At 36.2% G+C, this 23,581-nt stretch overlaps 1 protein-coding gene across 3 annotated transcripts in view; it reads right to left on the reverse strand.

Moving 5' to 3' along the window:
• Positions 1-23,581, reverse strand: part of LOC116825211 (uncharacterized) — a 64,969-nt gene that overhangs the window by 13,265 nt on the left and 28,123 nt on the right. For 2 of the 3 annotated variants that reach the window (XM_075065255.1, XM_075065254.1), the window contains exons 16-21: positions 22,844-22,967; positions 19,237-19,367; positions 16,330-16,439; positions 14,246-14,414; positions 12,350-12,454; positions 373-11,208 (exon numbers count right to left, since the gene is read on the reverse strand). In XM_075065255.1, coding sequence (XP_074921356.1) covers positions 373-11,208; positions 12,350-12,454; positions 14,246-14,414; positions 16,330-16,439; positions 19,237-19,367; positions 22,844-22,967 — 11,475 coding nt within the window. The remainder of the gene's footprint in view (positions 1-372; positions 11,209-12,349; positions 12,455-14,245; positions 14,415-16,329; positions 16,440-19,236; positions 19,368-22,843; positions 22,968-23,581) is intronic. The other variant, XM_075065256.1, reaches the window with a different exon arrangement.

Consider the following 23,581-nt stretch of genomic DNA (forward strand, 5'->3'; position numbering starts at 1 on the left):
TGTATGACAGAAAAATCTCTCTTAGTACCAAAACTATATTTGTAGAAACATGGCTTCCTCTCATTCCTCTCTTGTTTGTACTGGTCCCTGTTGTCTAAGATACCAGTTTGATTCTAATTGTGCTTTCCTTGTTCAACCTGCATTTTGCTTAGTATTTTGCTAAATTAGTAAATTAAAACATCACAAGTCTCCAAAAGAGACAAACTCCTTGCATTTTTCTTTGAACTTTACATAACACATCTAATCAAAGTTTACCAGTCACTCCCTACCCATCTGAAATATTTCCAAATTGCTCTTAAGATAATTTATCTCATTGATGCTGTCAGAGGCAATGGGAAACGAAGCCATGCCCTGTTTAGTTTCATGAACTACCTTTGACTTGCTGAGCTCCTGCAGCAGTCTGTCTCGGTCATCCTGAAGACTAGCCATGGACTTAGAAAAGGCATCAATCTGTTGAACATAATTCCCACACTCTGATGAGAGCCTGGTAATCTCAGAGTCTTGGGTGATTAATGTCTGGCACAAATTTTCTATTTCATCAGCGAACTGATCAAGAGTGATCTTCTTTTCACCATCAATAAGCACTGGGTTCAAAAAACTATGTTCTTTGAGTACACTGAAGAGATTTGATTTAAAATAATTCAAGTCAGCTTCAAGTTCATCTGCTCTTTTTTTTTCAGACTTGAGTTCAGATGCATATTTACTCTGAAGTACCTTGAAATCCTCTATTAATCTGTCTCTGTCATCTTGCAAAGCAGTCATAGCTTTTCCAAAGGACTCATTTTGGGATCTCAATTTTTTATTCTGAAATTGCGCTTCTAATAGCCCCTTCTCTGAAGATGCATCAGCTTCCTTCCACAGGAAGTTAGCATTGTGTTCAGATGCTGTCATACTGTATTTATCTTCTACATCTTTTGTATTTTTACCTACTACAATCTGGACTTCTTGAAACTTGTCCTGAAGTTTTTCACCAGGTTGTACACTAGCCTTGAAATCTCCATTCTGATGTTGCCCGCTTCCCCTAGTTTGTGGTTTCCCTCCAGATTCAGAAACTAACTTCCCTTTGTTTATTGATGAAATTAGAGACTCTAAGTCTTCAACTTTGGACGTTAATTTTTTATTTTCATGTTCTAAAGATTCGGTACTCTCCTTTTGCAATTTATTAGTCAGCTGCATTTCTTTGATTTGTTTTTGAAGATCAGTTTTTTCCTGTTCAAGGTTCTTAATGCAATCCAGTTGCTGTTTAAGCAACTCTTTCAACTGATGATCTTTCAATGACAAAACTTGGTTAAGATCTTCCCTGTATTTTATCAGTTGTGCACTTTGCATTGCATTTTCAGAATGAAGATCATCTATCCGATTCAAAAGTTTTCTTAATTCTTGTTTCAGGGCACTGTTCTCACTAGCACTGTTCACTAATAGATTGTCTTTCTGACTTAAAACATTTTGGTGATGATGCTCCAGATCTTTGTATTTAGAAAAGAGATCATCTCTGTCATACTGGAGAGATGACATGGATTTTTTAAAGGCATCAATTTCACTGGCAATCTCAGCCTTATCTTCAATTGCTTTGTCTGCTTTCATCTGGAGATTTTTCAATTCATTTTCCATTCTCTGACAGGCCTCATCAGATTGTTCTCTCTCTTTTTGCAGAGACCTTATCTGCTGTTCATACTCATTAATCTGTTTTCTATGCTGAGTCTGTATCTGAGTTAGATATCCAGAAATCTCCCCACCCTTAGAAGAAATCAGTAGAGAAATTTCTGTATCTTTGTTGTTCAGCATTACCTTCATTTGCTGAGAAATGGCAATCTGTTTTTCCAACTCTGCATGGGTCTTTTCCTTTTCAAATAGAAGTTGTTGTAATTCCTGTTCTTTTCTAGCAAAATTACTTTCCAATGCTTTTATCTCTCTTTCTGCATCACTACTGTTCTCTATAAGAAGATTAAGAGAATTATTTTCTTTAAGCAGTGCGTGCAAAGCTTCTTCTTTTGACTGAAGAGCAATCTCTAATTCTTGTTGTCTGTTGATAAGAGTCACATTTTCTTCTTTTATTCTACAGAGCTCACTGTAGCGATGTGTATCTACAGCTTTTTGCCACAAATGCATTTCATTCTTGGATTCTTCTAACATGGAATACTTAATCGTCAATTCCTGTATCTGAGCCACTTTGTCCTTCATTTCTTCTTGTAAGGACATTATTTTCTTACTACTGTCATCCATTTGTTTCTCTTTATTTTGAATAACCTCTTTGAACTGTATTTCCCAGGTTTTCATTTCACCAATTACCCGGTCTCGGTCATTTTGAAGAGAGGACATACATTTTGTAAAAGCTGCTAATCTGGCTAAAGCTGCATTCAAATTAGCTTGAAGTTTCTTGTTTTGAGAGTCCTTAATGTTGATTTCCTTTTGCAACTGATGAAGCTCACTAACAGCCCTGTCTTTCTCCCTCTGAAGAATATTATGTCTTTCCTCAAGGTTCAACCATTCTCTTTTGTGAACTGTTTTCAGTTGCTCACGGCCAAGCTCTAATTCTCTCTCAAATTCTCTCCTTTGAATTTGTAGTTGGTCTTCTTTCTTCTTAAGTTCCCTTTTCCCACTTAAATTCTCAGCTGCAAGTCTTTCCAGCTCACTCTTTGACTCATCCAACAAAGCTTTTTGGGAAGAAAGCTTTTCATTCAGATTGTCTATTTCTTCATTTGACTTGGTGAGCCTTTCTGTGGTATTATTTAGATCTTTTTCAAATTTTTCACTCTTTGACTGTGATAATTTCACAGATCTTTCCAAGTCCAGAATCAGTTCCTGGAATTTAATAGAATCTTTTTGCAACTGGTTAATTTCTTGCTGCTTTTCCTTTAAGAGTTCTTGCAATTCTTTGGTTTTGTTTTTTGTACCACTATTGTCCCTCTGGGCACATTTCACTTTCTCCTCAAATACTTTTACAAGATGCAACTGTTCCTCTTTTTCCCTAATCACACTGCATTTCTCTGCCTTTAAGTCTTCCAACTGTTGAATCAGCAAATTGTTTTGTAACTGTGCAGATTTCAGCCTGTCTGTCAGCTGATCCACTTTTTTTATATGGTTGAGCAACTCTGTCTCCAGAAATTCTCTCTCATTTTTTACTTTGTAAGAAGTTTCTTGCACATTTTCAAGTTCTTCCTGTAGAAGACACTTGTCATCTTCTAAAATCTTAACTCTCTCATTTAAGCTAACAATTTCTTGTTTAAGACTTCTAGATTCATTTTCTAACTTTGATAGACAGTTGTTTTTCTGGTCCAAAGATTCTTCAGTTTCTTTCACTCTTTCTGAAATCAATTCTCTCTTCTGCTCTAGGATACGCATATTTCTCTCTTTTATTGAAACATCATCATTTAATAAGGCAATCTGCTTTAATAATGATTCTCTTTCATTTAATACATCACTGATTTTAGACTGCATATCAGTCTGGGACACTTCCATTTGAACTTGCAGGTTTTCCAAAGCTAATTTAGTTACATTCATGTCATTATGAAAGACCCCATTTTCATTCTCAGTTTTCTCTAAAGCCTGCTTTAAGTTTTCAGAAGTGTGTTTCAATTGCTCATTTTCCTCCATTAGCTGCTTGTTCTGCAGAGCAGCTTCATGAAGACGATGCTGGTATTCTTCCATCCTTGATGCATGTTCATGTGTCTGCCTTTCCGCTTCACTCTGTAGTTCATCAATTTCCAATTGTTTGGATTCAGCAAATTGTTTCAATTGGTCCTTTATATCTTTGTTTTCATTAATGACTTCTTGAAGCTGTTTCTCAAGCTCATGTTTTTCAGATTCCCTTTCACTGAATCTGTGAATAGCTTCTTGCTTTTCTTTTCTAGTGACATCGATAACCTGCCTCATTTCTGCTATTTTGCTACTGATATTCTCATAGGCTTGCAGAAGTGACTCATATTCCTGCTTTAATTCATTGTGTTTAGCTTTCCATCCTGTTAATTCAACTGTCTGAGAATCTTTTAAGGTATTGAGTTGGAAAGAAAAAGCCTCTTTCTCCTGAACTATAGTCTCCATGGTAGATTTAAGACTTTCACATGCAGCAGTTAGGTTTTCATTTTCAGTTAACAGTCTAGCATTTTCAGAAACAAGGGTCTCCTCTTCACATAATGAAGAAACAGTATCTGAGTTTTGTTTTTCTCTGCCAAGTTCAGACAACAAGCGTTCAAGAGTACATGCTTTTTTGGTCAGTTCTTCTTTTTCTAACATTATTCTGTCAACCTGATCTTTCAGAAATTTGTTTTCTTTCAGGGCTTCCTTGCGTGATATTAAGGCTGCTTGGAGCTTTCTTTGGAGACGTTCTCTGGACTTTTCATCTGCAGCATTCTTTTGCTCTTGTGGTTGAAACTCATTCACATTTACATTTTTCTCTATCTGCTCTGGGGTTGGTTTTATTTGTTTCTGAATTTGACAGTTTGTTCCTTCTATTAGCTTAGCTCTATCAGAATGATCAAGTTCCAGTGACTGAATACAGATGTCTCTGTCTTGTAATCTCCCGTGGAGCAAATTAATTTCTGAATGTGACTGTACCGGTTCCTTGTCAGTGGCATTTTCATCTTTAACTTTCTTGCATAATACCATAGTATTGCTAACCTCAGAAGCTTCTACCGCCTTCTCACGTAACATACTTAATTCCATCAACAGTTCTTTGTTTTCTTCGCTGAAATGTTTTAATTCCTTTTTCATATTGAGTAATTCTGCATTGGATTTCTCCAAACTGTTGATGAACTCCTCTCTCTCTCTCTTCATGTCTTCAAATGCCATTTTAAAATGTTTGGCTTCTTTCTGGCTTTCCTGCAAACTGAGCTGTAACTGCACAGCTTCTTTCAATATTTCCTTTTCCTGATCAAACTTATCTTTGAAATCCATTAGAGTACAATGCAGTTCCTTAATTTCCTCATTCTTTTCTGCAACTTGTATATTGGCTTGTTCAAGATCAACCTTCAATTTTTCAGATTCCTTCTGGATAGTCTTGTAATCCTCTACACTCTTTTTAATTACAGTTTCCTTCTCGTTATTCATGCGTTCAATCATAGTTTTAAGATCCATTACCTCAGTCTCATATTTTTCCAACTTTTCTCGCAGTTGACCTATCTCAACTAACAGGCTCTCTTTGTGTTGCTCATAGTGCTGTTCCAGCTGACTCACAGAATTCTTCAAGTCTACTGTCTCTTCTGTTTTCTCCTCAAGTTCAACTGCTGTCTTCCTCAACTCATCTTTTAACCTTTTTACTTCTTCACAACGTTTTGTATAGTCATTACTTAATTTCTCTAACTCACTGTCTTTCACTATCATTTCAAACACTACCTGTTCTGATTCTCCTAACACATTTTGAACCTCATATTTTTGTTCATCTGATTCCAACCTGCTTTGGTCAATAGTTTCTTGTCCTTGAAGTGCTGCTACATGAGACTCCAACTCTTTCCGTAGAGAGTATATTAGCAACTGATTACAATCAAATTCTTTACATTTTCTTTGATGAACTTCCTGGAGTGCTTTGTGTTCATTTTTGAGGAGTTCAAGGTCTTTAGTTTGTTCATCAAATACTGCTACAAGTTTAGTATATTCTTTTTTTTCTTTCTTCAATTTCTTAATATTTTCTTTCCAGGTAAAAAGTGATGCCTGAAGTTTCTTTTGAAGGATTTCTTTATCTCCTTCTAATTGACCTGGCTGACTAACTTCATTATTGAAATCCACAGAATTACCACCAATGTCCCCAGCATAAGATTCTACCAAATTAGTATCTTTCAATAATTCCTCCTCGTCTACTATTTCAGCCTTGAGATTTTCAAGAGTTGCAAGAAGTTGAGATCGTTCCTCTCCATATTCTCTGTCTTTCTCACTAAGTACAGACTGCATGTGAGCAAGCATAGAGTCCTTTTCCTGCATGGACTTTAGATTTTGCTCAGATACTTTTTCTTTTTCAGCAAGCATATCTTTTAACTTTGCAACACTGTCCTTCAGCTGCTCCAAACTGAACACTTTGGCAGAAAAACTTTCATTCATGTTATTTATCTTGGACTCTTTCTCAAACAGCTGTTGCTTCAGAGTTTCAAGATGGGATTCAAGATCTTTATTTTGTGTTTCAACAAGTTTCAACTGATGTGTTAACTCATCAACCCTCTTCAATAATTCCTCCATTTTTTTATGCTCTTTTTCTATTTCTTCCTGTCCAATCCTTTCAAGTTTTCCAATTTTTTGCATTAGGTCTTTTCTTATTATCAATGCAGCTTGAAGCTTCTTTTTCAGGATCTCTTTTTCCTTAATTAGTTTCTCAAGATTAAACTGCAGCTGCTCTTTTTCACTTAGTAAGTCATTAAATGCAGTCTCTTTGTTGCTTAATTTAACCTGATTATGTTGCAGTTCTGTCTTACAATCTTCAAGTTGCTGGGCTACTCTATTAATATTTTCTACTAAACTACTCTGAAGAGCTTCCAGGTGCAGTAGTTTGGTGTTTAATGTATTTCGCTCTTCAGAAAACTTCACCATTTCGTTAGACATGGATTCCATGACTTGAGCAACAAAACAATCCTTTTCTTTCAGCTGCTGATTTAGTGCAGAAATTATATCGCTCTGCTGGTTAGTCTCTGAAGTTAAATTTTCTACATGGAGGTCTTTTTTCTCCATTTCTTCTAGGAGACTCATTATTTTATTACTTTCAATGTTCAACTTCTCATGACAGATTTTGAGTTCTTTTTCTGATTTATCTAGCTTCTCTTGAAGCAAATTGACTTCCTTGTTCATTTCTGATAACATTTTTTCTCTTTCTTCCACAAGAGACTGTTGTTTATATAACGTGTCTTTGACAGTGGCCATTTCTTTTGACAGACATTCAATTTCAGAATGACAGGTATTTTTCACCTTTTCAAGATCATTCTGCAACAGCTCCTTTTCTTTCTCTATCAACTGCATACTTTTTAACTTATCTTTTATAATATCCATTTCTTTCTCCTTTTCTAAAAGAAGCAGTTGAAATTCCTCTCCTTCCATTTCTTTGCTCAGAATAGTGGATACCATGGCAGAGAATCTTTCCAGTTTAGTTTTACTACTACTAAATTGCTGACCAACATCTGAAGTCTCTGCATCCTTTTCTTTGAAGAAATGTCTACTACTAAGTAATGCAGATAGGCTTTTAGTTAGCTCCTCTTTTATAACATCCAGCTCTTGCTGTAAAGACTGGATTTTACCATCCTTTGGTTTCATTTCACTTTCTAAACTGCTCAGCTGCTCTTTAAGAATGGCATTTTGCTGAGTTGCCCTATTAAGTTCTGTTACCCACTTGTTTTCTGACTCAATTAGACTTTGTTCTAACTTTTCAATTTTAAGCTTTAATTCAGAGACTTCTTCACCCTTCACACTAACCTGCATCTGTAACTGCTCTTTTTCATTCTTCATCTCCAGTTTGACAGCGCTGATCTGCATTCTTGAGTAATTCTCAGTGACTACTAGTTTTTCATGAATTTCTTGTAGTTCTTCTGTTTTTTGCTGTAACTGAGTTTGGTATGTAATAAGTTCTTTGTTTTCTACAATCATCTTATCAATAATCTCTTGTAAGAGAATTTTCTCCTTCACTAAAGAATCCACCTGTTGCTGCAATCTCTCTATTACAAGAGCGCTGTCACGGCAGTCTTGAGAGGATTTGGAATGTACATTGTTCAGCTCAGACTTTAAATGTTCAATATTTTTAGCCTGTTCAGTGGACTGCACATAGAGAGTCTGTAAAGTTAATTCTTTCTGCTGTGTATCTTGTTTCCATATATTTATTTGGTCCTGTGCTTTTTGGTGTTCACGTTTTACAGAGTCCAGTTCAACTGTCAGAGAATCAATTTTCTTCTGGTTAATAGCAAAACTGTCATCTTTTTCCTGCAAAACACTAGTAAGGCTTTTCACAGCTGCAGCACTTTTCTCTAGTTCCTCTCTAAGCATCTCTATCTCATTAGTAAGAGCACAAATGTTGCGCTCTGCCAGCTGTACACTGACATCTTTTTCATTTACCGAATTAAGTAGCCCAGCTATAACTTCCTCCTTCTTACTAAGTGATACATTAAGTGTATTTCTTTGCTCGTACTGAGCTGCAAACTTTTCCTGCAGAGATAAGAAAGCATTTTCTTTTTCCTGTGCCAGTTCTTTGGACTTTTGTATTTCTTGTGTCAGTTCATGCATCTGACTCTGAAGCTGAGAAACTAACTGTATCTTCTCTTCATCTTCACTTGCTCTGTCACTTAGCTTTTTGAGGAGACTTGTTTTTTCCACAAGAGAAGATTCTTTTTCTAGCATGGACTGGCTAATATCATTTATTACTTTCTTCTGATCATTTATCTCTTTTTTTAGTTTTAGTGTGGCTTCTTCCAGATCTGTAACCTGGTTCCTTAAGACCTCACATTCTCTCTCTTTTTCATGAAGATCTGTCTTCAATTTATCATTGACTAATGTGGCACAATTGACAGCCAATTCCTTCTCTAGAACTATTGTTTTTAACTGTTCTGTTTCAGAGGTCAAGGACTCTAACTGTTTTTGCTGCATACAGAAAGACTCCTGTACTTCAGAAATGTGTGCTTTCAAATTAACATATTCATCTATCTTTTGCTTTAAAGACTCGTCTTTCTGTATAACTGACTGATTCAATTCTGCTGTTTTTTCCACCATATTTTTAAGCTGACACTGAAGGTCAGAAATTATCTCCATATTCTCAGACAGTTGAAATCTAAGCAAATCAGACTCCTCAGATTTATCTTTAAACAACTTTAATTCTTGGGCTTGCTTCTTAAATTCAATTTCTTTTTCTTGTGTTGCCTCTCTAAGCTGACTGATTTCAGAGCTCAGAGCTTCTACTTGATTTTGCAAATCTGAAATTATTTTCAAATGCTGCCCTTCTCCTGCCACTTTGTTTTCTTTCATTTGCTGAATCAAAGCTTCCTTCTCAGAAAGGAGAGCTTCTTTTTCCTCAACACCAATTTTTAATTTTTCATTTTCAATGGTTAGGCTATCAATTTGATGCTTCAAAGCTAAAATATTATAATCTTGCCGAGATATGTGTGATGTCAAGGCAGATATTTCATCTGACTTTTTCAGTACTGTAGCATTAACTGTTTCAATATCTACTTTCAATTTTTCATTTTCTAGATTTAGTATGTGTGCTTGGTGCTTAACTGACACAATTTCTGACTGGTGCTGTGTCAAATGAGACTGAAGATCAGCACATTCGCTTGACTTTTTGCTGCATATAACTGAAATGTCTTCCTTTTCATGTTTCAGCACATCCACTTCTTTCCTTAGTAGTTCTACTTGGTTATTTAACATTGCATTTTTTTCCGTTTTCTCAGCAACCTGCTTATGTAGATTCTCAAGCTCTACATATTGATTTTTTATAGTAAAATCTCTCTCTTCCACTGACTGAGATAACTTTATATTTGCCTCCTTAAGCTTTCGAACTTCATCCTGTAACTTTTCCATATCCACTTTATTTTCCTCTACTTGCTTACATAAGGAAACATTATGAAGGATTTGTTCTTCTTTAGCTTCAAAATCCACAGTTATGTCCTGAATTTGTTTCTGCAGTAACAATATTTTTTCCTCACTCTGGCTGAGCTGTTGGACTAGCGTGTTACATTCAGCCAACTTATTATTTAGCATTTCTTCTTTTTCTACTTCTCTGTCTTTAGCATCCTTCAGTTGAATGATGAATGATTGTATTTGTTCATGTAACTGTTGTGTCAGCTCCCTGCTTTCAGACAGCTGATTGGTTAGCACATTGCATTCCTTTGTTTTCTCTAGCAGCTGCTCTGTAACTGAATTTTCTTTTTGCTCTACAAGTGTTGAAAGTTGCTCAACCTTTTTCATTAACACATCTTTACCATAATTTAGCTCTGACAGTGTTTTCTGGTACTCTGTTTCACTGACAGATACCTTATTCTCCATCTCTGCTACAGCCTTGTTTCTCTTCAACAGCTCACACTCCTTCATGTCCAACAGTTTGGACAAACTCTCATTTTCATTGACTAATTGTTGCTTTTCTTTTTCCACAGCATCTATGATATTTCTCAGATCTTCATTTCCTTTTATTTGCTCTGACAAATCTTTTTCTTTCCCCTCAAGAGCTGCTTGCAACTGCTTATTAATTGAAAAAACTGTTTGTGTCTCTGCTTCCATCTTACTAACTATTTCTTCTCTTTCAGTTACGTGGTTCTTAAGTTCTTCAAATTGCATCTCTTTGGCTTTCAGGTCTCCAATTAATTTATGTTTAGTCTCTTCACTTTGCTGCTCCACAATCTGAAGTTTTTGCTCCAATGATGTAATCATCTCTAGTTTCTCTTGTAAAACTTTTTTAACTGTTTCTTGATGTTCAGTATGTTCTGCAAGTTGTCTGGATAACTTAGCCAATTCTTCATCTTTATTTGCAGCTTCCAAAACTAGCTTGTTGTATAACTCTTTAACTGATTTTAACTCCTTCTCAAAACTCTGTTCTTTGTTCTCCTTCTCTTTAAGCAAACTCTTTAGTTTCTCCGTTATAGAGCTATTTTCGTCAAGCTGGGATTTCAAATATTTAGTTTCTTCCCTGTGTTTTGTCTCAGTTTCCTGTAGTTTTTCAGAAGTTTTATTAATTTGTTCTTTCAGCAAAGTAATCTGTGACTCACACTCCATGAGCTTATTATGGTAAGTAACCTTGTTGGACTTGATTTCAGAACGTAGATCCTTAATTGTTATGCTGTTCTCACTGATTTGCCTTATCAACTCCTCATTTTCTTTGGTTTTAGCGTCAGTCTGGCTTTTAGATTTCTCCAGTTCCAACCCCATTATATTACTCTGCTCAGAAAGTACAGAAATCTTCATGGTTGTATCTCTTACATCAGCTGTTTGAACTTCTTTGAGTAAGTGGGTTTCCCTTTCAGCCTTTGTCAATGCTTCTTCCATTTCTCTTATTTCTTCCTCTTTGCACTGGATCTGGCGTTTTAGAATGACAATCTGTTCAGAATACTCAGTCATACTGGAAGAGAGAGCAGACATTTCTTTGTCTTTTTCCACTAGTACTTCCTTGAGGTTGTCAATTTCTCTTTCACGTCGCTGGAGGTCTTGAATTAGTTGAGATCTCTCCTCTAAATGGTTTGTGTTCAATCTGTCAAGTTCTTCATTTGTCTGGTTAAGTTCCAGTTGCATCAATTCTACCACGGCATCTTGTTTCAAGGTCTAAACATCAAGAAAACAATGTTAAAATATATGCTACTTGAGAGGAAAAACTGCTCTCCTGCTTCTAGTACTCAAAGCTAAATAATCAGTCTCATTAAACAATGCTTGAACTAAAAACCTGTATAATGATATAGTAACAAATAACCTTATATACTCGATCATAAGCTGGTTCATTTATGTGCTCCCCCCGAAGATGGATAAGTAAAAATGGAAAAAATTTTACACCTCGTTCATAAGCCGACCCTATAATTCAGGGGTCAGCAAACTTTGGCTCCCAGGCCATCAGGATATGCTGCTGGTGGTCCAAGATGGTTTGTTTACCTTGAGTGTCTGCAGGCACACATGTAAACCTAAGTAAAAAAGCATCCCGGAGCGCCAGCTGCTTACCTTGACAGGCCGGGACAGCAATTAGTGGGGAAATTTTTTTTGTGGGGGGCGGGGGGGAAGGGGAGAGAATCTGGGAGTCAGGAGATCAACCCCTGTGACCACCCCCTACATGACCCCACCCCTAGCCTGGAACCCCCATGTTCTCCCCATCCCATTCCTTCTCACCTTATCTGAGGAGGGCCGGGAAGGATGTCTCTGATCTGGGCAGCATGGCCACAGACTGCTCCTGTGGGCCAGACCGGGCGGTGCGGCCGCAGTATGTTCCAGCGGGCTGGGCCAGGTGGCGTGGCTGCAGCGTACTCCAGTGCACGGGCAGCTCGGCCATAGCCTGCTCTGGGGGGTAGGGCCAAGTGGCACAGCTGTAGCTTGCCAGCCCCAGAGCTGCAGCTGCTTTGGAGGCTGAGGGGGAGAGCAGCGTGGCCAGAAGCGGAGAGACTCTGGCCCTGCCTCTTCCCTTCTGGCTGTGCTGCCTCTCCTTGCTCCCTCTGTTGGGGGGAGGGGTTGTGTCCCATCTCTCCCTCTCTATACCAATTCATAAGCCAACTCCTATCGCTGGTGCTTCTTTTTACTAAAAAAATTCGGCTTATGAATGCATATATATGGTAACGAAGGATTATTTTATGATGACTTTCATATTCAAAAAAGTTTAAATGGCAAGTACTTTTAATTCTTACATATTCTGCTAGACAATTATAATGTATCAAGCCAAACTAAGCACATGTAAAAAAATTTCCACATCACTTTAATGAGTTACCTTTTCTTTAAATGTAGAAACTTTTTCTGTTAGATCATTGATAACTATTTTCTGTTCAGTGCACTCCACTTCATATGCATTGTACTTTTTCAAGACTTCATCCAGCTTAACATAAAAGAAAATTTTCAAGGAGATAGGTAAGTACATAAAAGAAATAATGCCTATATGTCTGTAAATTACAATCCTGAATTTAAGTTTACATTAATTCTGATTTATAAAGAAACTGATATACAGTCTACACACAGGGACCTTTTAACTGACCAATGAGACACAGATTTGTACAGTCACAGCAACATCAGACAACAGTTCAGCACAAATAAGTAATACCACATTCAACTGAAAGTGCAGAAGATTCTAAATAGGAAAAATGACAATAGTGTTATTGGAAGCCAGGAAGCCAAGGTAAACACCCCAAAATTTTGGTCATTTATATCTCATCCAAGAGATGTCAAAACAAAATTTATTCACAAGAACACAAACTATTATTCAAAAGGAATGTAAAATGAGATAGGATTAGATGCATCAGGGAATCAGTAATGAGATATTGAGCCCATCACCTCCAGGTCATCAGTTTCAAGCTGGCTGAGGTAATTTGAAGTTGTTACCAACTGTGAAGGGGCAGACTCTCACACTGACAGAGAGGGGACTAAAAAGCTTCACTCAGCCTGTTCAACACCAACAAGTAGCAGCTGCAATGCTTCTTCTGCCGTGGGGGGGGGGAGGGCAGTAGCTTAAAAGGGAAAATCTGCCACAGGAAGGGGCAGTGAACAGGGAGAAGGCTGCCCCATCTTAACTACCGAGATAGGCCCACTGAGAGAGAGACAGCAACGAGCCTCACTGCTCCCAAAGCCACAGGACACAGACTCAGAACAGCATGTACGACGAAGAGGGGGACCTTGCGCAGACTAAGCTCAAAGGGCTGACCCAGGAAGACTGCCTGAGCTCCAGCTCATCCTTGCTTCTTTTCAATTTCCCATGGACTCCCCTCTACTCCCATATGGGAAGAAAGAGGGCAAAGAACTTTTCTTTTCTGTTTGTCTTCTTCAAGAACGCCTTGGGCATCGGCTTCGGGGGGAGAGAAATACAGTCCAAGGACCTGAAGAGGACTCTGGAGGGGACTTGAGGGGAACCCTGCGCCCTAGACCATCCAACAGATATTCAGTGGCCTTTGTGAAATGAACTGACAAGTCTCAGTCCAGCTCCTACTAAGCAGATGCCAAAATCACAACTAGCATCCTGGTTAGCAGCCTCAACTAAGAAACCAAAGTTCAATAGGCATGGAGATTGAACTGTTGTACCTCCCCCATATGAAGGAGGAGCTCTGGAACAGGTGGAGTGCATTGAGATGACAGTCTTGGAAGATTGCCATATCACTTCCCAGAATGTATGTATCCAATATCAGAGGGGTAGCCGTGTTAGTCTGGATCTGTAAAAGCAGCAAAAAGAGTCCTGTGGCACCTTAAGACTAACAGACGTATTAGAGCATGAGCTTTCGTGGGTGAATACGATGAAGTGGGTATTCACCCATGAAAGCTCATGCTCCAAATACCTCTGTTAGTCTATAAGGTGCCACGGGATTCTTTGCTGCTGTATCCAATATATCATTAATAAAAAGGTTCAGGTTACTAGTGTTGTCTCTCCTGTACCTTTTCCAGGTATTGACATTTACTTCAAATTGTAAAACACATTTTAAAAAAAATTCTAAAACTTGCATTCAGTTAGGAAACTGTTATTCAATATAACTGGATTATATTTTCTTTCATTATTTCTGTTAATTTTCTGCAAGACTTTTACAAAAAACATCAGATTCCAAATCAAAAGGCGGCTGCCTGCATTTAAATTCAATATTGTTCCAAAAGTAATTATGTTCAGTGCCTCATCATGTGTTCAACTCACCTTCTGTTCAGTTTGCATAAGCTTTTCACCAAGTTGCTTGTTCAGAAGATCTTTTTCTTGAAGTAACTGCCTCAAATTTTCAATCTGCTCTAGTTTTTCCATTGTACTCAACAGTTTTTGTTCCTTCTCCACAAGTGAAGTTTCAAGGAAGCTTTTTCTATCACTTAATCTAGCAAGAAAATATTTATTTAGAACTCTAATACTCAATGTTCATTTTATAAAGTAGTATTTGAAAACAGAGCTTGTTATTTTCCAGTCTTAACTTTCTAAAGCCAATGTGTAATTTTTAGGGCTATCAAGTAATTAAAAAAATTAATCGAGCTGTTAAACAAATACCATACCATTTATTTAAATTTTTTGGATGTCTTCTCCATTTTCAAATACATTGATTTCAATTACAACACAATACCAAGTATACAGTGCTCACTTTATTTTTTATTACAAATATTTGCACTGTAAACAATAAAAGAAATAGTATTTTTCAATTAACCTAATATAAGTACTGCAGTGTAATCTCTATCATGAAAATTGAACGTACAAATGTAGAATTATGTACAAAAAAACTGCGTTCAAAAATAAAACAATGTAAAACTTTAGCGCGTACAAGTCCTACTTCTTGTTCAGCCAATCGCTCAAACAAGTTTGTTTACATTTGCAGAAGATAAGCTGCCTGCTTCTTGTTTACAATGTCACCTGAAAGTGAGAACAGATGTTTGCATGGCACTGTTGCAGCCGGTGTCGCAAGATATTTACATGCCAGATGCGCTAAAGAGTCATATGACCCTTCATGATTCAACCACCTGATCACAGGTTCTGCTCGATAACGATCCAAACAGTGTGGACTGATGCATGTTTATTTTCATTATCTTAGTCAGATGCTACCAGCAGAAAGCTGATTTTCTTTTTTGGTGGTTTGGGTTCTGTAGTTTCTGCATTAGAGTGTTGCTCTTTTAAGACTTCTGAAAGCATACTCCACACCTCATCCCTCTCAGATTTTGGAAGACATTTCAAATTCTTCAATCCTGGGTCGAGTGCTGTAGTTTTCTTTAGAAATTTCACATTGGTATCTTCTAAGATTTGTGTCACATTTGCAGTAAAAGTGTTTTTAAAACGATCAATATCCGAGACTGTTATAACATCCAATATATGGTGGAATGCCAGTAAAGCAGAGCAGGAGACATACAATTCTCCCCCAAAGAGTTCAGTCACAAATTTAATGAATGCATTTTTTTTTTTTAACAAGTGTCATCAGCATGGAAGCATGTCCCCTGGAATGGTGGCCAAAGCATGAAGGGACATATGAATCTTTAGTGCATCTGGCAAGTAAATATCTTGCAACGCCAGCTACAACAGTGCCATTATTAAAAAGTGGGCAGCATTATCTCCCATAAATGTAAACAAACTTGTTTATCTTAGTGATTGGCTGAACAAGAAGTAGGACTGAGTGGACTTGTAAGCTTGAAAGTTTTATATTCTTCTGTTTTAGAGTGCAGTTATGTAACAAAAAACCCCTACATTTGTAAGTTGCACTTTCACGATAAAGAAATTGCACTACAGTACTTGTATGAGGTGAACTGAAAAATACTATTTCTTTTATCATTTTTACAGTCCAAATATTTGTAATAAAAATAATATAAAGTGAGCACTGTACAGTTTGTATTCTGTTTTGTAACTGAAATTGATATATTTGAAAATGTAGAAAAACATCAAAAAATATTTAATAAATTTCAGTTGGTATTCTATTGTTTAACAGTGTGATTAATCGTGATTAATTTTTTTAATTACAGTTAATTTTTTTTTTAGTTATTTGCCTGTGTTAACTGTGATTAATCAAAAGCCCTAATATTTTTCTAAATACAATTTATATTACTATGAATACACTGTCTGTACACTTGCCATAAAAATAACCAAGTCCAGAAATAATCTGATTTTACTATTGTAGTGGAAATTAAGACTTATTTTCAAGCTTGTTGAAAGTATTATATTCTTTATGTTTCACTGCAAATGTAAATTTAAAGCTGCAAAAAGACGCATGTATAATTGCAACTGGTCCTGTACTGAATGTTTTAAAAAAATTGTTTTACCCTTTAAGCTGTTCATTAAAACTGGAAACAAGCACTTGGTGCTTTTCTGCATCTCGCATTTGTTGGGTACGCAGTTGACTGAGCTGGGTTTGCAAACGCTCATTTTCACTCTGCAACAAAGCAATGGTGAACATAATTACAGCTCACAAATATCGAGAATGGTAATAAAATAGATATCTTGAAAATCTGCCCTCTTGTGTTTCACATTCTACACACTGTAAAGATTATTGTTCTAGCATATTAGTGATTACCAATTCAGGTCTGAAATATTACTGGTTCAAACAGTAGATGTTACTCACCTTTGAGAGGTTTCTCCCTTAGTGATTGCATCTTAACAGAAACTCAAGAGACTCTAAACACTTTACACAAAAGACAACAAAAAGACAAATACTCGTACTGTGTGAAAGCAGCTTACTTTTCTGTTCTTGCCTTCTCTACATTGTTAGCTTGAAGTATAACTCACATTTTACCCCTGATTCCTGTCCACACCCAAAATCTAGATTGAATAAAGTGGTGCTTTAAGTGGTAATTTAGCTGACCGATAATGGGGTGGGGATTGGTTGAAGCTTGAGTGCTGATGATGCTAGTAACAAAACGTGAATTCAGCAGCTGCAGTTACTACTCATCAGCTGCTAATTAATTATTTTGTGGTGCCAGTCAAGTCACTCTAGGTAGCTGGAGTGTTGTTTCAGAGCGGCTGCTCTCATTCCATTCTCACTCAAGACTGACTAACCTGAATGGAGTAACTCTAATGTATTTATTTACTCAAGCTAACTGTTGCAGTGAAGACAAGTTCTAAAAGGAGAACACCAGAGACAGCTCATTCTTCGAAAACATTTTCCATGTTGATCTGAACACAGTAATGAATTCCAACTGCTTTTCTGCAGATCTTTTTAAACCTTTTGTTGTTGCTCTGATCAAAGGCAACCAGCAATCTGAAGTAGATTGCAAAATAATTTGTGGAAGGAGATGAAAAGAAAAATAAAGCAAGCTCCATTGACACAGTTTATAACACAGTATAACTCTGTTATTCTAGCCAACTTCACTGCACCAGTTCATGAGTAAAACTGCAAAACAAAAAACTAGCAACCACAACCAAAAGCAACATACACAAATCCAAAATCACCAACAAGAGTTGGTAGGACAAACAATATGGCAAACGTGTCACCTCTAGGAAAAATATGCTATCACTGTGGAGTGGGCAGAACACACCTGTACAGCCCTCAATGGCTGCCCTTCTTCCTCTACACCAAATGTTACCTGTATTGAAAGGCTTTGTTACAAGATTCTCAAATATTAACATAAGGCTGTCTGCTTCTTAATATAAACAACTTAATTTAGAGGAAAAAAAAAACAATAATTTAATATATGCTCTTTACTAGCTAAAGGAACAATAAGATATATACCACAACTGTGGAGTTTTAGGGAGAAGTTAGTTATGTCATTTTGAAAGCTTAGAAAACTGTCAAACAAAATAATGACAAGGAAACTTTTAAAACTTCTGTTTGGATTGAAAGCTTTTAATTTATTATTTCATTTGGTGTCTTCATGGATTAATTTTGGGAGGTTTCTAGAAACAGTCATTAATAAGTGAAATAATAATTATTATTATTATTTTAAAATCACAAGCAGTTACCATAACAACCCAAATATCATAGCATTTTAAAAAAAAGGTAACAGAGACATTAACTGCTAAGAAACTCTCTCTCTACTTTGAAGGTTTAATTTATTGAGATTTCAATCTTGTTGTAAAAGGACAGATGTGGGGTGATATCCTGACATCACTGAAGTCAGTGCAACTTTTGCCAGTGAATTAAATGGGCCAGGATCTCTCTGTAGGCTGGTAGCTAAAACTCGGAACCATACTCACGTAGGTTTTAAACTCTATGTAGGGATAAATTACACCCTTTTGTGCATTAGATAACTTTTCTGTGTAAGGATTCTAATTTTGATGTATGGGGTTTTTAAAAATTTAATAGATACTACCAACCATTTTACCAAGACAGGGAATCAACAACTGTTACAGATCAACTACTCTGTACAAGACATAGTAAGTTACTCAAGTGTCAAAGGTGAATGTTCAAATTATTCTCCATAGTGTCCTCCTACTTTTTAGATCTCCATGTGTATTCAGTTCACACCCTATTTGCCTGCTACCTGATAGATCATCTTGGCTTATACGTGTCCCTGCAACTCTCAAATATGGGGGTTGCTCTACCACTTTGGCAGCTTCCATCTATCTAGAAAATCTCTCCCCTCTGTTCACCTACAGGCCCTTTCCTTATTAAATCTGACTTCAATAATTTCATTTTCTTATTAGCCTTTAACTTCTCTGATTATGAAGTGTTATGCAACCTCCTTTAGCCTATGAGAAAATGATGCACTGCTGATATTAGAAGTGATATTAAAGATAAGTAGTTATTAGGGCTTGATTCCTCACACACATCAGAAAAAAACCAAAGTAACTACTGAAATGCAGATGTAGAGTAAGTGAAAATACACTTGTGTCAGTGACAGAAGAATCAAGTTCTTGACCTCTGAAACAGGCCCTATACTGTTGACGACAAAAATGATATTGAATTTCAACATGTTGCTACCACTAGTAACAGACTTCTAAACATTTTTTTTTCACTTAATTATTTTCAAAAGCAATTTCTTACCCCTGTGTGACTTTCTCGCAGTGAGCAAAATGGGTGTAGTTTTCCACTGTTCAGTACCACACAACATAATGAGTACATAGCACTGCAATATTACCCTATATTTTTGAAGTACAAAAATATACTGTAGAATCTTTTGCTAATCTTCATTTTTGCTTCACTATTAACTATTTTCATCTAAATATGAAGAGAAAACTAAATGAGTCTCCCTACATCATCTTCAGCTCCTAACACAAATATAAAAGCTCACCTGAAGGGCTTCCATTCTGCCCTGCAGCTGTAATCTGTCTTCCAAGTCCTGACAGCGTTCCTCCAGGATTAGAATTTGTTCCTGTAACTGATTTCTTTCCAATTCCAACTCTTCAACTACTGTCCGCAAACCTATGTAGTTTCAAAGGGAAAATATTTATTTCAAAAATAGTTCCAAACAACGTGTTTCACATACAGATAACTGTCAGATAACATAAGTCTAGCAACTACCCGCATCATTATTGGTTTAATTTTCAGAGGTGTTGAGCACCTGCAGGTTCCAATGGATTTCAGTGGGAGTTATGGATGCCCAGCATCTCTGAAAAACATGTAATCATATTTATAAAGGCTTTAATGATCAAATATTCCCTGAACTTTTCAAATAATGGGACTGAGTTCACAGTTCAAGATCCCCTATAAAAACTAGCACAAAATTATTTTGCTATGTACAAGCAAAGGGAACCAATCCTGTGAGTGTTTATGAATTGACTAATTTTACTAAATGAGTAAAGTTGTTTGTTTGCAGGATCCACTTCTAAGCACCATTAACATACACCAAGTGAAATGGACTATTGAAAGCTGGGAGCTCATCTGTTCAACAGAAAATAGCAATTTTATTTTAAAGCAGACCTCACGAAAGAATATTCACTCGGTACACTGACTCGCAAAGACAAAAATTAGCTACCCTGTACAATGACAATGCACATATTTGTTATATGTAATGTAGCTGCAGTTGTGTCAGTCCCAGGATGTTAGAGAGACAAGGTTGGTGAGGCAATATCGCCACCTTGTCTCTGGAATGCTCACATTTGGAAGTTTTGCCTTATGGAGAGTGAGGTGGGAATGATGAGTGGCTGAACCCATCCATGCTAGATAGGAAAACATAGTAAATGATAACTGACGTGGCTTCTTGAAACCACTGCACGTGTTCTAGGATGTGTGAGACTGCAGCCCTTGTGCACCAGTATATTATTAGCCGAAGTCATATGGCAGTTTAAGAAAAGCTCTGGGATTCCAGAAGGCAATACCTTCCAGATAGGATCGTCATCAACATAGGTCAATTTTACAGACTATCATGCTGTAATAAAAAAAATTTTTTTTGATATTTTAAAAAAATCTGACTTTTCATTTTTTATTTAAATTAAGTATAAGTTTAATTTTTTAAAGTAAACCTATTTAAAATTAAATGTGAAATTGACAATCTATTAAAATAATTTAAATTAAATACAAAAATAATATTAAGCAGTACATGGTCTGCTGCCAACTGTTGAAGTCAAACCACTGAACTGCTGGAAATCATTGAATAAGCATCTGGAATCAGAGTTTGTGGAAATGTTAAACCAGCTCTTACAGCAGCCACCCTCCATTTCTGTTTATTCAACCAGTTCAGTTCAATGACTAGTTCATTCAGAGTTAAGAAACCAGAAAAATCAGTTCAATTCACTAACTATAGATAAGATTTCCTTTGTTTACTAAATCATATAGTATTAAATGCAAAACGTTCTGATAAATGTACTGATAAGAAAAAAGTTTATGTATCTAGCACTTACGGTAGTCCTATTTAATTAAAAAGTTTTAAATGCTGTTTTTGTGCATTTTAAATCAAATTTGATTTTCCATTCAAATAGATCCATACACAAGTAAAAATTTAATCATCTTCTAACATAAAATGTAAAAATTAAGAATTTGTATAAATGTAAGGTAAGCTATATAACTGCTCAAATAAATATGTATAAATATAGTATATCCTCCTGATTAGCAAAAATACCGAATTTAATGTACAGGCTATATTTTCTGAAAATCACTATGTTTTAATGGTTATCAACTAATGAGATTCAGCCTTTCTATAAGAAAAAGTAAAAATGCAAAGCACAATTAAATCAATTATTTAAATCAAGGTTTGCTGTTTGCTGTTTTTAATAACTATTAAGTTGGTGATTTAAATCACTGATTTAAACCAATGGATTCTGCAGCCAAACTAAGGCACTGGGCCAAAATAATTTCCATTCTCATATGAATGAGGTAAAACTGTCAGACTATATTTCCTCCCATTTCTATCACATTTCTTCAGGTCAAGTTTCATTCTAGTTGAGAAGCACCAGGGTTTCACATCTGCATATTCCTTATGCTATTCTTGTTCTATAATCTCCTTGATAAACACAAAGCAGCCAGTTCTGATGGCATAGATAAGCTTCTTCAGAAAAGTTCTGCCTAAGAGTGGCATGGGAAAAAATAGATGCTTTTTAAATGGATCACTTAACTAACAAAACAAAACTCTGGATTGATGGTTAACTACAAACAGGTCAGGATTCAGAATTAAAGACAATAACCATGTAATTAAGAGATATTGGGCAAATAAAGGTGGATCTTTCACTATTACACTCTATCTACATTATATTTTTAAATAATGAAGAGGGCATATGTGACTCCAAAGCCACCAGCTAGGATTATGAAAAAGGACAATTCACAGTACAACTAAATTATCTGCTGAACATTTGTGTGTTGCAGTAGTTAACACACACACTGGTTTAGACTAGAAGTTGTATAAATACAAATATCTGCTGCAAAAGCCTGTAGATTTTATATCAGGGCTATTTAGAACTGTAAGTGTCTGTCCTAAACCCTAAAAACACCTGCATTTTCCTACCACGTTCCCAGTTCCCTACCCAGAAACCTTGCAAGCTTCTACTCAGCATGCCAAAGCAAAAATCAGCTGACTTGTGAGAACACCACACAAAAATGGCTGCAATTTTCTTCAATGGTTGAGATTTTCAATTAAAGCTTTATCTGTCAAGTTTAAAAAAAATCCTGTATTTCAAAAAATTTCAAAACCCAAGATACCCTGTGTGCGCAAATATTTGAAAACTATAGCTTCTAAGTTGAATATTCCATTACTTATGATAGCTGTAAATTTACTTTGATAAGTGATTACTTTTCACCTAATCTACATTATCTTGAAAAAGATGTAGATTAAAGGGTGAATAATGTTTCTAACAAACGTCCTGGGAATATAACTTTACTTTGTAGTAGCTCTTTCCAAAACAGTACTAAGAAACGCCAGCAACAGTTCTTGATTTTTTATCATAACTAAAGAAACACTTGGAACAAATGGACTTGACTGATAAACTGCCAACAAGATACAACTACAATCATTCACAGACATAAAAATAGAGGAAGAAATAATGCACACACATATACACATAAGCATTTTATCTTAAAACTAAAAATGACACAGAAGTGGAATATAATGGTTTGGTTGAAAAACAAGATTATATAAAGTGGAGCCACTTCAACAAGAACAAGACTAATAACTTAAATATATATATATATAATCTTACCATACAGGACAATACATTTTGATGGGCACGGGGATTGGGAGAGTCCTAGATGTTAAACCATGACTGTGTTCTAGTTCTGAACCAAAACTAGACAGTTCATCCAGCACGCACATGCTTCAAAATGAAATGGAAAAAAATGCAAGCCAAAAAAATTCAACAAAGATTAGAATACACCACAAAATGGGTTGTTAGTTAAATTTGAAAAACAAAAATAAACACAAAATACAGATGCTGTGCATGCTTTAATAAACGGTCTAGCGGTTATCACACCTGCATTAGGAGAAGTGTACTCTGGCCACCAACCTCCCATGTTCTCTCCTTCAGCTGAATCAGTGATGTCCAAGGTGACACTCAGCTCTTGAAAGCATTGTTTTCTGTCAAAGCTGTATTCCTCCTACATGCAGGACATGACAGCAGAGATCAATAAAAAAAGATACACACTCAGCTGTCAAAAGGGACAGCTGCAATTAAAATTATATGAATGCCTTCTGTATTAAGGTAGAATTTTGCTAACAAATCTAAGTCTGAGATATTAGAGGTAATTAAATATAGAAAAAAATTTCCTGTAAGATGTGAGCATGACATCGATGTCTCCTAACCCTACATACACATTAATGGATAAAGATCACAAGCATCTATAAGAAACAACATCAATGATTACCTCAAAGAAGGAGACTAGAATTAATTGGTGCTCTTTAGAGATCATCCCATGCCATCCCACTGACAAGAATACGTAACAGTTGTTCCTAAGCTGAAAACAGCCCTGATTCACTAAAGTATTTAAACACTGGCTTAACTTGCAGCATGCGTGTTGTTCCATAGGAAATTTCTTAATGACTTTAGAATAAAACGCACGTAAATTTCTTAACCTAAAGAGAAACCGATAATGCTTCTAGAATTTACCTCCAACATTTATGCCTACATACACCTTTGTTTTGTTTACTTCTGTAAACCCTTTTTTGCCTCCTGTCCTTTAGTTATATCTTTGTACTAAGTTGTAAAGCACCA

The sequence above is a fragment of the Chelonoidis abingdonii genome, chromosome 4 (assembly GCF_003597395.2).
Source record: "Chelonoidis abingdonii isolate Lonesome George chromosome 4, CheloAbing_2.0, whole genome shotgun sequence".
In the NCBI taxonomy this organism is placed as follows: Eukaryota; Metazoa; Chordata; order Testudines; family Testudinidae; genus Chelonoidis; species Chelonoidis abingdonii.